This window comes from Topomyia yanbarensis, chromosome 3 (genome assembly GCF_030247195.1).
Source record: "Topomyia yanbarensis strain Yona2022 chromosome 3, ASM3024719v1, whole genome shotgun sequence".
Taxonomy (NCBI): Eukaryota; Metazoa; Arthropoda; class Insecta; order Diptera; family Culicidae; genus Topomyia; species Topomyia yanbarensis.
In genome coordinates this window covers 13,099,481-13,113,099 of record NC_080672.1, presented here as the reverse complement: position 1 = coordinate 13,113,099, position 13,619 = coordinate 13,099,481, and the positions used below count along the sequence as shown (strand labels likewise).

The following is a 13,619-nucleotide window of genomic DNA, read 5'->3' as shown; positions in this document are numbered from 1 at the left end:
GAGAACATACTTTCGTGCATAAGATGTTTGAATAGTTTATTGACTGAAGGATACGTAAATGTTCTAGGCGTTTAAACTCTGGGTAATCGTCTATCGAAATTTTTTCATCGAAAACAACTTGAACTCCGAACAGCCGGCTGTCGGGAGTGTTGTCGACAATGTAAAATGGACCACAAACAATGAGTTTAAAAGTGGTATTGTGGAACATTCATAAATTATGTCACGCAAAGATTACCCAACACTAACTAAGTCTCTGTCATATTACCACGTTATTTTTATCCTTGGTCTAATACGAATCAAATGATTTTAGTTTTTCCTTCATTTTGTAGTAGCACATTAATGCCGCTACTTGCAAAAGTGTTCATGTTCCATGGAATTTCCTATATACATGGCGCAATCGTGCGTAAAACGGCCGATTGCGTCAAAGCACATGACGTGCTTCCCTCCCATTCATGTCACAATTAGTCATATCTCTTCCTCCTAATAGCGTGGCAGAATTTATAAATCGTCCTTAAGCATATTGTGATCCCGTAACTTGAAATTTTCCACCTCGTTCGAGTAAATGCTGCGTTCCTAAACGATATTAATGATGCACGAATCAAACACCCCCCGTTTCCAAATAGTACGTACTTATTCTCAGCTCAGTATAATTAACTGATGAGTTAATGGACTAAAAGTAAACCATTATATATGACTATAAAAATTTGTTTTTTATGTTGAAATGATTGCCGCAAATTGGTAATTGGATTTGAATTGATCTTGCGAATTGTCAATTCTCCATCCTCAACATAATTCAAAAGTCATACACTCAGACAAGACCATGCGTATTTCCTACACGCATTAAAGACCCAGTGGATTCGTTACCTAGTTGGTCAAATAAACACTAAACAAACAAATAACTTAGTTTGCTCAGTCTAAAGAAATGTCAGCTCGATTAGCATCAACCGGCGGATACGTGCACACTAAGCCAGCCAAAAGTTGTTCAGTAATTTTTTTCGACGACTTGCACAGTAAAGTGATATTTTTACGGAGCTGTCTGCAAATTGTTTGAAAAATTGCGGAAAAGTTTTCATTTTTTAGCGATTTTCAGTAATTTTTCGAATAATTTGCTGAAACTCGCAATATATTCCACTGAATTTATCAGCACTTCTATTGTTTTCGGTACATAAACATTATTCAGTAAAATTTCGACAGATTGTTCGGCAAAATTATACCAACATTACCGAACCTCGTCAAAAATTTACAGAACAGGTACAGCAAATCATCTGTCAAGTCGCCATTTTCAGAGGAAACTGCTGACTGACCAGTATTTTTTGACGTTTAGATGGAACGGATTGCGGAGAGTTCGGTAACCGAATTGTTTTACTGAATTGATTACCGAACGGTTTGCTGTTCAAAACCCCAGTAAAATTTTACTGTACCCAGTAATTCAAATTAAGTGTGTGTTCCCTTACAATGCCATCAAATGAAAGTACATTTAAAATTACATACGACAAAATACGTGCAATTCAGAATATAACGAAATGAAGATTGCTTAATGATTTGCATTTAAAAAAGACCGGAAAAATTAGTTGCATAACCAAGGTGGTTCATTTTCAAAGATAGCACTGCTGATGAATCACTTTATAAAAATAGGTGATAAGGGACGCGGACGAAAATAGCTGACCACCGCCCTTTAGGGATCTAGGTTATGTGCTCCTCAAACCGAGTTTCCCATGTTCTCTTGGTTTGTCCAATATAAATTTTATCGTAGTGAGGATACGATGTTTTGTGGATCCCAGATTTGCTTAGAGTGTATATTGGATCTTTTGTGGAACCTAGCATTGATTTTAGTTGGTCGTTTCTACTACTGAAAACCAGTTTCACACCGAACTTTTTTAAACTTTGTTCTAAGTGGATAAACTTTCAGTTGTTGGGGTTAAGGTTGTGAAAGTTTGTTTGTTAAACATTTTTGATTTTTTAAGTATTATTGATTCGATGGTTTGCTCTGGATATCTCTGGAATTTACCTGTTTCGAAAATAATATATATTACGAAACTCAAGGACCCCTCCTCTATCGTTGCAAAGATATCCAAAAGGGAAAATTGTTATCTTTCTCTTTCTTATGTAAAAACTTGATATGTTTATGCATGTTGTTCTAAGTGGATAAGCTTCCAACATCTGGGATACATTTTTAGGTTTGATAATTCAAAGATATCTTTTGAATTATCAAACCTAAAAATGTATCCCAACGTATCAACGTATCTCCATCAGCGTTCTGGTAGCACGCCTTCTTTCTACAGACATTCCTTTAGGTTTGCCATGAATAGGTCACAAAAAAATGAGAAAGAGAGAGGGTTGCCGATTGAGGCACCCTTAGTTTGTTCATAGAAGACACTCCGGAATGTGAAATAGTTTTCTTCCATGCAAAGGCGTGTAAGTTTTATATAAGCTCTTACTTTGCTTTTCCACAGGTTACTGCCACTTTGTTGAAGTGACCAATCCTCTGGAAGGTTAGTTGAATTTTTTACGGGGACACTTGGGAATAAGGTGGCTACATTAAAAGATACTATTATTCTGTCCTCTTTGATTCACTCGTATTCTGAAGTTGAAGTGCGAAATCTTGTATGCTCCTGACTGATCGGCTGGAAATTTTTTAGGCTTATTTTGATACTCATTTACGAGCCATTTTGCAAGTTTTTGTGATGGGGCACATACAGCTTTCCTCATTTCGTTGACAGGTTTATGCATTTTTGGAAGTCCTTTTATTCTGTGTAAGGAGGGGTTTGATACTGTCAGTCGAGTTAGATTTTCTCCCAGGGTTGGTTTGCACTCTTGGAGGAATTTATCCACTCGATTGATCATTTTGAAGAGATAGTTTATTTCTTGTGCTCTACATGGGTCAGATGTAATTTTCTGTCTCATGTCAACGTCATATTGTTCTTTGTCCATGATTACTACTTTGCTGCCCTTGTCAGCGTCAATAAAGTCAACTTGCTTCTCCTTCAATTTATTATTTTTCATTCTTCTGTTTATTGTTTGTCAGAAATATTTCTTTGATTAGACCCGCTATTATAGTTCTAGCGTCGTTAATTTGTAAAGTAGGAAGTTTGCAAATGTTTAATCCTAGCCGCCTTAATACTACGCGGGACTCCTACGCACTATTGAGCTAAGGGGCCCCAATAATTGAAAAGGTATAAACATCCGTAGAGTAGGATGATCAAAAAATGATTCCCAGCATTACAGAATTATTTCTACTCCATGCCACCATGACTCTTTTCCAAATTTGTGCCAAATCAGTCAACCGTGTTGAAATTATTTTAAAAAGTAAAGTGGGATTCAAAATATATTGAGAACAAAGAGTATTTAAGATTTCCACAACCAGATGTCGTTGCTGATGTCAAACACACTAAATGCGGTGGTGGGAGTTCGATCTCAGGTGACGTACAGTGTAATGGACTCACCAGCAACGCTAAAGTCTTCCTAGACGATGCAATCTGACCTTCATAGTTGTAAGACGTTGTTTGAGGATTAAAAGTAACTTCATCAAGAAGGATGAATGTGGGAGTATGGTCGGTTATACGTCCATTAAATCAAAAGCGAAGCGCACTGCTGTTCATGATTTCTGGAATACTTGATGTAATTTGCACATGTTCATTTACATTATTTCGTTTAGTTTTGATCTTGGTAGCTTCTTGATGTACCTGATACGATGAAACCAAACAGAGTCGACTTCCGACTTTGGAAAAAGGCACATTTTTTATTTCAATCGAAGATAGTGAATAATACTTCGCTTACAGATGGCCGAATTTGGGAGCTTTTGAAATCAATCGATATTATTTTGAGTCCAAGCGCGCGAATCGCCTTGAAATTCATTAATTTTGTTCGCATTTCTTTCTGCCGGAATAGGAATTACGTTTCTTTGAAATAGTATTTCTTCATTGCACGAATTGTTAGTGAATTCCATGAAATATTTCTATTTGAATTTCTTTTTAGAAATTTCCTCTTGCGTTCCGCTTCGCATTTTCCGGCCACTTGTACTTTTGTTAAAAATAAACAAAAATGTCCTTTGTGTTCTATTGCTAATTTCAATTAGAGACTGTGGCACTCCAATGTTGTCACACTTAACACACTGTATAAAGATTTTTTGCTAAGTTGCATGAAATCTGATTCCATCCTCTTTACTACACTAATTGGAACGGATGTCTTCAACTTGATTCTATGGCAAGTCGAAGTTAAATTATATTTTCTGGACTTTCTAAGGAAAGCAATGTCTGTATGTAATCCCGCCATTTTCTTGTTTGACCCAATTAATTTGTTTGGCTCTGAGAAGTATTCATCTGTTTTATACATGGTACGACCGATCTTGGATGTTCAGAATTACGATTTCGATGCCGATTCCGGCAGTACAATAGTATTTATCATAATACCGAAAAACCAACAATGTGGTCAATCAATAAAACTGTTCACATCCCATCTACAATCATATTGATACTTTGACTCAAATATTGACCCTGGATACTTCGTGAAAATCATGCATCTAGTCCTAGAACTAGTTTTTCACTTGCTTTAGCGTTTTCCAGAAACAACGAGCAAAAATTCGATCTATGAACATAATATAAACCATTCAGAAAAGTAGCAGATGAGTAGGCTTCAATAGTTTCTTGATTTTTATTCTTCAATCAAAGTAGCTCTGAATAAGTAAAAGCACACATATGAGTGACAAGAAGATAACAGCAAGAAATACAGCAAGATTTATTCATGCAAAAGTACAAACTTGATTCAATCATTCAGATGAAAGCATATTAGGACATAGCACAGGAACGAAAGAGATGCTCATTGAAGGAACACCGAAGCTGTACGGCAAGGTCGAAATAGATGAGAGACGCAATTGCTTCCGTTTACCTCAGCGATTGGAGCCAGTTGTTGATTGAAGCCACCGCGCTGTTTGATGTTTGTTTGTTTTTTTGTTTGTTTGATAATTTATTTGTGTGATTGATAGTGAATGACAAGTGGCAACAATAGTATGTTTTATCGGTAGCACCGGAAGAAAAAAAGATGGGGATTTGATAATAACAAACATGAGATTTTACATAGATAAAGACACAAACTCAGTAATGAACTATGTACAAATATCAAATGTGAAAGCATGGTAGGCTGAGCGTTTTCTGCGTTGACTTTTTGGATTTCGCAGTTCCACAGCATACTACGACCCATGCCTCGATAAGCAAGTAATGTTGAAGGTAAACCGTGAGTGTCAAGATGATATTTACAATAATGTAGAAAGATGTCAATTCTTTCGATGTTAACCGACTTTGGAGTTAAAGCATAAACTTATCAATCTATTCAAGCAAACTTTCTTACCTGCTGGGCAGCATTCTGCAAATTCAGCAACGGTTCGGACGAACGCTTCAGGAACAGCCGCAGCTTGTTCTCCCTCGGCGGTGGTTCCTTTTTACGCTGCGGCGACGGTGCCTGATAAAGCATCTTCTGAAAGACCCTGGAACGGGCCGCCAGGACTGCCTTAACCGCACACACCGGTTCGCGCGTTTCGCCAACCAGAAACGTTACGTCACACAGTTCCGGCATCGAGGCGAGAAACTTCATATCCTCCGCCAAACCGGACTTGTTCTCGAACGTCGACAGATCCGGCTCGGCATCAGCTATGCCAGAAAGTGTCAACACCTCAGGCATAGCTGTGATTTCTATTGCTGTTTCGGCGGGTGAAGGAGAAAAAAAAACGAAACTCTAGTTAAAATTGCATAGAACTTGGAAAATTTCCACATTTAACAGAATACTATTTACACTATTCTGGAAGCAATGCCAACCAGCCGGATCTGGAAAAATCTGGCAAGATAACTTGCTTCCTGAAATGAGCATTGAACTGAAAAACAATTATTGATTATAATTTATTCCAACTTGAAACAGTCCCGCCCATCAATCATTTTTCCATCACAGTAGGCAACGGACGAACCACTTCAAGCCAACCCGAACCATATACGCAAGCAAAAACAATGAAAAAACGGGCACACATATCCAAGCAACCGTGTCAAGGAACAGAAAACAACTCTCGTTAGAACCGACATCACAGTTATGTTGCAATATTCTTTTCGTATTTACATCGAACGGTGGGGTTGGTGTATGAGGGGGGGTAGGTGTGCGAGTGGGTAGGGATGTCACAACCAAAACAAACCTGTTGCAATTTTCGGTAGCTTTTTCTGCCAACGGCTGCTCAGGAAAATGGGGGGCAAAATATGGTGCGATGGTAGAGGTGTTTAATTTTGGGTTGTTTATATGGTGGTCTGGTTGGTTAGGTCTGGAATCATATCACGCTGTCAGTCAGCACCCGTTCTCTCAGCGCGTACCTCGGTCGGCGTTTGGGGAAGGAGGAAGGGCGCGCGCCCGAGAGAACCAAGTGTTGCTTCCTCACACACTCACACAGCTAAAGAGAAGTAGTCTCGGAAGGAAGCGTTCCTCTCGCTCACGTACACCAACGCCTACTCTACGGTAGATGGCCTCCAAAAAATTTTCACTTTTTCCACCTGCGACGATTGAATTGCTGATTTTGGCCTGTGGATGAAAAAAATATGGTTGCTTAGATGGTTTTTCCACTTCTTCAAAGTAGATAAGATTTTGTGTTGCCGGAAAAAGGGGCGGAAGTGCTTTTTTAGTGTGGCCTTGCCGTATGGAAAATACACTCCCAAAATTTTCACTTTATCAATTTTCCTTGTTCGCAATTAAAGAAAACGTTTTTTCTCCGAAATCAATGGATTAAACAAAAATCCACAACAAATGACCACTTTATGCACTAAAACCTCTAATATGTTCCAGCCCAAAAATGTCAGGATGAAAAAAACGACCTACCGTCACTGGCCAAGAGTTTTCGGTGTTAACAGTTTGCTGGTGATAAGAGAACTGATGAAAAGTTTGAAACGGTCACAAATCTTTCCACTGAATGGTGTCGTAGAGAAGCGCATGCCCGCTCCGAAAAGGATTTTCCACTTGTCTCCCTACTCCCATTGGAGCAGGAAACAGAAATGTCACATTGCTGCTGTTTGTAAACTGTGCCATGTGACCGTGTGTAGAATTGTGGGTTTGAGTTTGGGGTTTTGGCGCCAACAGCCACCCCGCGACTATCCTGATAAGTTCTTTGGATGCATTGCATCTCTCACTCTTGCTGCTGTTCCACTGTTACTTCCGGCTGAAAATATGTCGTCATGAATCAACAAGTTATCGAACATTTTACGATCAACAATCAGAGTAATCCCAGTTTTCGTTTGAGTGATTGGTTTCTAACAAATGTTGGCCTTAAAAATATTTGCTATCGCTATCTGAGTCTGGATATAAATTATTTACACGGAAACGCTATCGATTGTATTGCAACAATAATATTGGCTGTATTGCTGAAATAAAATTAATTTTCGACATCGGAGTGACAACAGTATAATATAAACTTTATTTTTGACCAGCGGTGGCCTTGGGCCTACAATACCATATACAGTATTTTTTAGCAACACTCAGCATGCCGAATTCGTACTAATAACACTAAGAACTAGGGTTCGTTGCAACCGCGCGGTATTTACCGCAAAATCTGCGGTGCGGTGAGACACCTTTTCCCGCAAATGCGGTGCGGGAAATGAGTTTTTACCGCACGGTATTACCGCAACCGCACCGCTTTAATAAAAACTAGGACTAGCACCATTTAAGGAGATCGCAACCAGATGTGTTTCCTTAGCTGTGTTCAAAATAATTTGGCACAATTATATTTTCAACATATTTTGGACACCATTTTCTTTTTATACCTCTGAGCAAAACTTTACAAATGAACCATTTTAAATACATAAAATGCTTCTACCAAATGGAGACAAAATTATTAGATCATTGAAAAACAATTGAATTGTATTCTTAAATCCAATTTTTAATGCATCACTTTTCTCGATTTCTCTAGGCACTCATGGAATCATTATTCGTTTTCGATGTCAATTTTTTACACTGTGAATTTTGATTAATTTGAATTAATCAGAGATAAACTAATGATGCTGAGTCTTAAAGACAATCCAATGAATGTAATTACCTTCATCAAACCAAACGAATGTGGAGGAATTGGCAACAAAGGAGACAAATGTATTAAAAGCGTCCTAAATAAGGAGCGGTTCAAATTAGGCTGATTACTCTATTCGTTCTTTAAATCGTGTTTCTATTTCTTTTGATTTCTGAGTAAATTCATTGTTTCTATTTCTTTTGATTTCTGAGTAAATTCATTGCGAATTTTTCTGCAGTCTACTTCTTAAGACTCTTTCTCAAAAAGTTTGCTACATATCCTTTTTGAGAAAGGAAAAATAGGAAAATTTTCTTCCATGTTATATCTTAATATTTTTCAGTTAAGGGTATTTTGTGATTTTTTTTAAGTAAAGTTATTCGAAGGTAGTATTTTTATAGTGTGGGCTATTCCGATTTTTTTGTATATTCCAAAGCCCCCTTCATATTGTACAAGTCTCAAATTTGGCTCAGATGACAAAATTTCACATAGTTTGGACAATTTTTGACCCACCCCCACTTTAACTGAAGTTTTTGCCATTGGAACTAAAGAAAAATATATTAAATGCTAGTACTTTCGACTAGTCAGTTCATACATTTTTAGCGAGAAATTTTAGTATTTGAATGATCCGTTTCTTGAAAATCATGCATTTTTTGTAGTTTTTCTAATATATTGCCAAATATCGCGTCGTTGTTATTGATACACCCAAAACACGAACCGTATGATTTACGTGCGAATAAGCATGATTCTAATGAGAATTTTGCATTGTAACTGGTATAATGCATATAAAGCGATATTGGTCCGGGACAAAAATGCATGAAATGGTGATTACGCAGTAGAAACATACACAAACTTACAATTGGGAATGTATTCGTGAATTCAGCAACATCGGAGTATTAGTTTTAAAATGACCTGCGCTAATACACATGTAAAGAACATCTTCGCTTGTATACATGGGCGCTCCAAAAATACTAATACACGCTCAAGAACTTTTTTCCATTTAGCCTGTCTATCGATTGCTTGCTGCATCTTACAGAGAGTAGAGAGTAGCACACGGTAATCATCAAATTGATGGGGTGCGATGATGAGATGATATTATGATAAACTTTCGGCGTTCTCTCAACCTTCAATATGCCAGCGGTATGGGAGTTCTAGCCGCTAAATAGTCTTATGCATTTTATTAATGATTGTAATGATTGATAAATAATTAAGCGCACTATAGGCAGGAAAAAGTTGCCCATATGGGATCAATGGGCCAACAAGTTAATTGAACTTTTGATCGATAAAAGCCTGTACACTAATCATTTCTGGTATTCACCATTGTGACAGTATTTTTAAAAGTCAGGTGATATCGTAACAATATTTTACGTCAAAAGCATATAAGTGTAAGTCACCATAAACTATAAGGGCAGTGATGAATTGGTTTTGCATTTTTAATCACAAGTGGCAGTTGCTCATTTCAATTATTTGTATGTCATCCCGATCATGCGAATCCAGTTTACAGCATCGCCCTGGTTAACGATCATCAAAAATCAACCTGAGCACAAATCATTTGCTTCCACCTTTCTCTGAAGCATAGAATGAGAGAGCGGAAATTTTACTGCATATACCATTCGCTACGCGAAAAAATTATTGTGTATTTCACACACCATCGTGAATAGGTAAACTACACACGCGTTTAGTGTGGTTGAAATGAGCCTAAGACTATCAGCACCGGTGCGTAAGCAAATGCGTGTGTATTTTGATTACGCTAAACGATAATATTTTATTTAGACACCTGTTTTCGCACCGGTCGTTGGTTGCCAAAATAATAATCTGTTTTTACACCGGTAGTTGTTATTATAGTTACGTTACACTTTTTTGCAATTATGCAATAAAATAATCGTTTTTTTAATGATATGGACTTTATTTAGTGAAAAAAATATTGCTAGAAAGAAAATACATTTATTTATTGAATTCAATAAAACCATTTCAATAACAAACATCGTTCTCTTTTCTAAAAATATTTTATTGCAATGATTGTAACATTATTCAAACTGGAAATGTTTATTGAGATTAAAAGTTAATTATTGTTTCAATGAAAAAAATGCTCATACCATTAATTTTGCTGTTTGAAGCAATAAACATTGTATTATTGAATTGAATAAGATATTTTTTTGTTCAAATATGCTAAAATTCTCTAGGTAATAAAAATTCTAAGAAATGTTATGGGTTCGGAACAGACAACGAATTCTAATAACTAATGTTTACCCAGAAGTTATTGTCTGAAGCACATACTACGGCCACTCTGAATCAGGAGTGTAATGAAAAGGATCTCATGCTAGATATTACAAACAAACTTGCGGAGAAGGAACCTTTACGACCATTCAACGATTGTTTTGCGGAAACAGTTTATACGAACGATCAGTTTCGAATACGCTTTCGTTTTTATGTATTTCGAAGCCTTTGAAGAGAAGCTAATACTATATTGAAAAGCCAGAGAAAGTTGGGTTTTACTAAATTATACAGAAGCCATCTGACGTACGTCCTTCAGACGCTGCAGTCAAATATATTCGGATGGGAGAAAAATTGCGCGTTAATGTATGTGAGAATACTGCCATACCCCAGGTAATAGACGTTTACACTGATTTTTACATAAATTTTGTAGCCCAAATGTCCATCAGCTGTGGTCATATTGTAGACAGCATAGCCGGGTAAACATATCTGGGTTTTAAGTATATTCAAAGGCAATTAAGGGCTTATTCATGAATACTTGGTACGCTGGACTGTAACCATTCGAAATGAAAACATTACTGTACAACTTGGGCAGAACAGTATACAGAAAAACAAAAATAATTAAGTGATAGTATTTTGTGTGTGGCTTCAATAATAATATCGACTTGTGTAAAATGCGTTGTTTTCCTAGGTTGATACACGGAGCACGTTTGTATAGTAATCATATCTCATCTAATTAACCTAGAACTAGAATCAGGAATCAGTAGCGACTGGTTCAAATAGCACGTTCCCCATGTTGATCGGAGATTTGTGCTTAAAAGACAATTATCAAAATTCACGTTGAGAGGAAGTTCCAAACCAATATTCACCAAACACATCTAGTGCTCGTGAACAAAAGGAGTATCGTCAACTCTTTCGTGACTGCTGTGAATTGCGCTGAACCAACAATAGTTTCTCCGGAATTTCCCCTCAATGTGGATTTTGACCCATACCCGAAGTAATTTTACTTTTGCTATTAATAAATGACATCCAATTCAGATTGTATGTGTAAAACATATAACTATCATTTTTAAGCAAACAAACAATTAGTGTCTGTGGTATTATAGAGTCCCGTACAGAGAAATGCGCAACGCTGCCTAAAATGATCCCATCTTCTTTGTTTCTGGCACCCATAATTTTTGCTGTAATTTTGAGTGACTTCAACCGAGTTACACAATAAATTACTATGGAGTGAATTGAAACCCACTGTTTCGTGGCTTATAGCACTTTATTCTTGATACTATTCCATGTAATTTATTTTACATTGTTACAAAAAAGCATAATAAACTGAATACAGTTGCATGTTCTCCGAAAGAAGAATATTTGTTTACTTTGCACGATAGGTAGCCATCTGACTGTTCGATAGGTACATTTGGGTTCACTCTGGGCGAGCCTTTATAACATAAACAAGGCCTTTGGAAACAAGTAGCCGCTAGCCGGCGCTACTATCGACCAATAGGCTTCCAGTGATCGATATATGAACTTTGCGTGCACCTATGGGTAAAGTTCAATCGGAAATTCCGGTTGGTTCTAATTCGTATTCGTAATTCGTATTCCGGCCGATTTCCCGAAAAAGCTTAACTGTGTAGTATTCCGGCGCCAATAACACAACTAATTCTAATTACAATCGGTTGTATCGCTGGAGCTGAAATACTAACTACAACTACATCTACTTCAAGAAATAAACATTAAGTGCGTACCCTGGAGCAAATTGGTACACACGAATTTGTGGCAAGTTAATACAGATATATATATTAACTGAATTCAACATTTTGTCGTTGATACGGTAATTCCAAAGATGGAATCAAATAATGAGTTATTGCTCAAAAATTATAAATTTGATTCCAATTTATCAGTATGGCAAATAACATAACACGGAGTCTTGCTTTCAAACAACGGTCCTGCGGGGTAGTGCCAAATTTCGCTGCTTACCAAATTGGTCATCAAATCCACATCCATGTATCCACAGTTTGCATAAACTTGTCGGAGTAAGTCAAAAACTATTGCAACGAATTAACAAAGGTGGTTATCCTAGAATTACAGGACATTTCCACATTGTTCGACGCGGAATATTTCTAGTAAATTTATAATAAACGTCTTGAAACAAGCAATTTCATTGTCCAACAATAAATTATAAAGTTAATTAACATTTCGTGTTACTGTTTCTAAGAACAATATTAGAAATGTTAAAATGTATTAAAAATATCATTTTTATAAGTTAAGTACAACCACCCAACCCCGTCTACTCCCGCCTTTCCCTTATTTACAGACTAAGTGAATTGAATTCCAAGTGCATTCACGTTCATGCATTTCACTATACTGCCTATGATTGCAAGTCAGTCCCATGAAGATAGGAAATCCCATAGAAAACGGGGCAAATAAGCGATCTTGGGTAGTATACAGTCGTGATTCGCTGGTTGGGCCACAGCCTTGACCAACTAAAACCACAATCGTCACCATTTGTTCGCAGCGATATTCGATTTTCGTTGGACACTATCATTAGCTTTCGTATTGGCCTCCACATATAAAAATTTTCGGGCTTTTACAAGCTTGACATAATGATACATCTTCCAGTTCAATCCAAGCTGCTTAGATGCACTAATTTTTACTTCCACGCAGAAAACATACAGCGTAATCAAAACTGTGGGTAATTGAATACAAACAAATACTGTTCATTGTATCAAACGACAAAATAATTGGTGTGAATCGAGGTTTGAAAGTATATTTTCATTAAAGTTACAATAAACTTTTAATTTCAATACTTGTTTTAATTTCTGTAAACTTTAAAAAATGTTATTGGATTCAATCAAATAATTTATTGTCTCACAACCGATAGTTTTATTTATTGAGCTCAATCCATAATTTTATTTAAAATAACCCAGCCAACATTTTGATTCACTTTAATAAGTTGCAATTTGATTAACTGCACTCTTCAACGATATGAATTGATTGTATAAAATGCGCAGATCTCTTCTATGTGAACAAAAGTGGAGGTCATATACGTACAACAAATCGGTATAGTAGAACTATGTGATTTACGACGAATTTTGATCTCATAAGAAGCATTGTACAATCATCTAGCTTATCATTTTGAGTTTATATGTGATCAACTTTACAATCACACATGAAGGTTTATGCAGCTTAAGGTCCCCAATGTGGTAACAAGAAGTATTTTTTTTAAAAAATAATATTATGAAAATAAAAAAATCAGGATGGAATTTCCATAATTCCTTCATAAGACACAGTTATGCCCACACTAGTAGATATGTTTTTCATGGGTAAGGTTGGGGTTATTGGAACACCAATTATTAAAATTACCTGATACGATTTACTTCCAGTTTCGAACCTG

The 13,619-nt window shown here is 36.7% G+C and overlaps 1 protein-coding gene across 4 annotated transcripts in view; it reads right to left on the bottom strand.

Annotated features, from left to right (window-relative positions):
• Window positions 1-6,885, bottom strand: part of LOC131693502 (serine-enriched protein) — an 84,269-nt gene extending 77,384 nt beyond the window's left edge. The window contains exons 1-5 of one of the 4 annotated variants that reach the window (XM_058981368.1): window positions 6,844-6,885; window positions 6,418-6,549; window positions 6,173-6,295; window positions 5,344-5,690; window positions 4,885-4,923 (exon numbers count right to left, since the gene is read on the bottom strand). In XM_058981368.1, coding sequence (XP_058837351.1) covers window positions 4,885-4,923; window positions 5,344-5,673 — 369 coding nt within the window. In that variant the 5' untranslated portion in view covers window positions 5,674-5,690; window positions 6,173-6,295; window positions 6,418-6,549; window positions 6,844-6,885. Of the gene's footprint in view, window positions 1-4,884; window positions 4,924-5,343; window positions 5,691-6,172; window positions 6,550-6,843 lie in introns of all 4 variants that reach the window. The other 3 variants (XM_058981366.1, XM_058981367.1, XM_058981369.1) reach the window with 3 other exon arrangements.
• Between the last annotated feature and the right edge of the window lie 6,734 nt (window positions 6,886-13,619).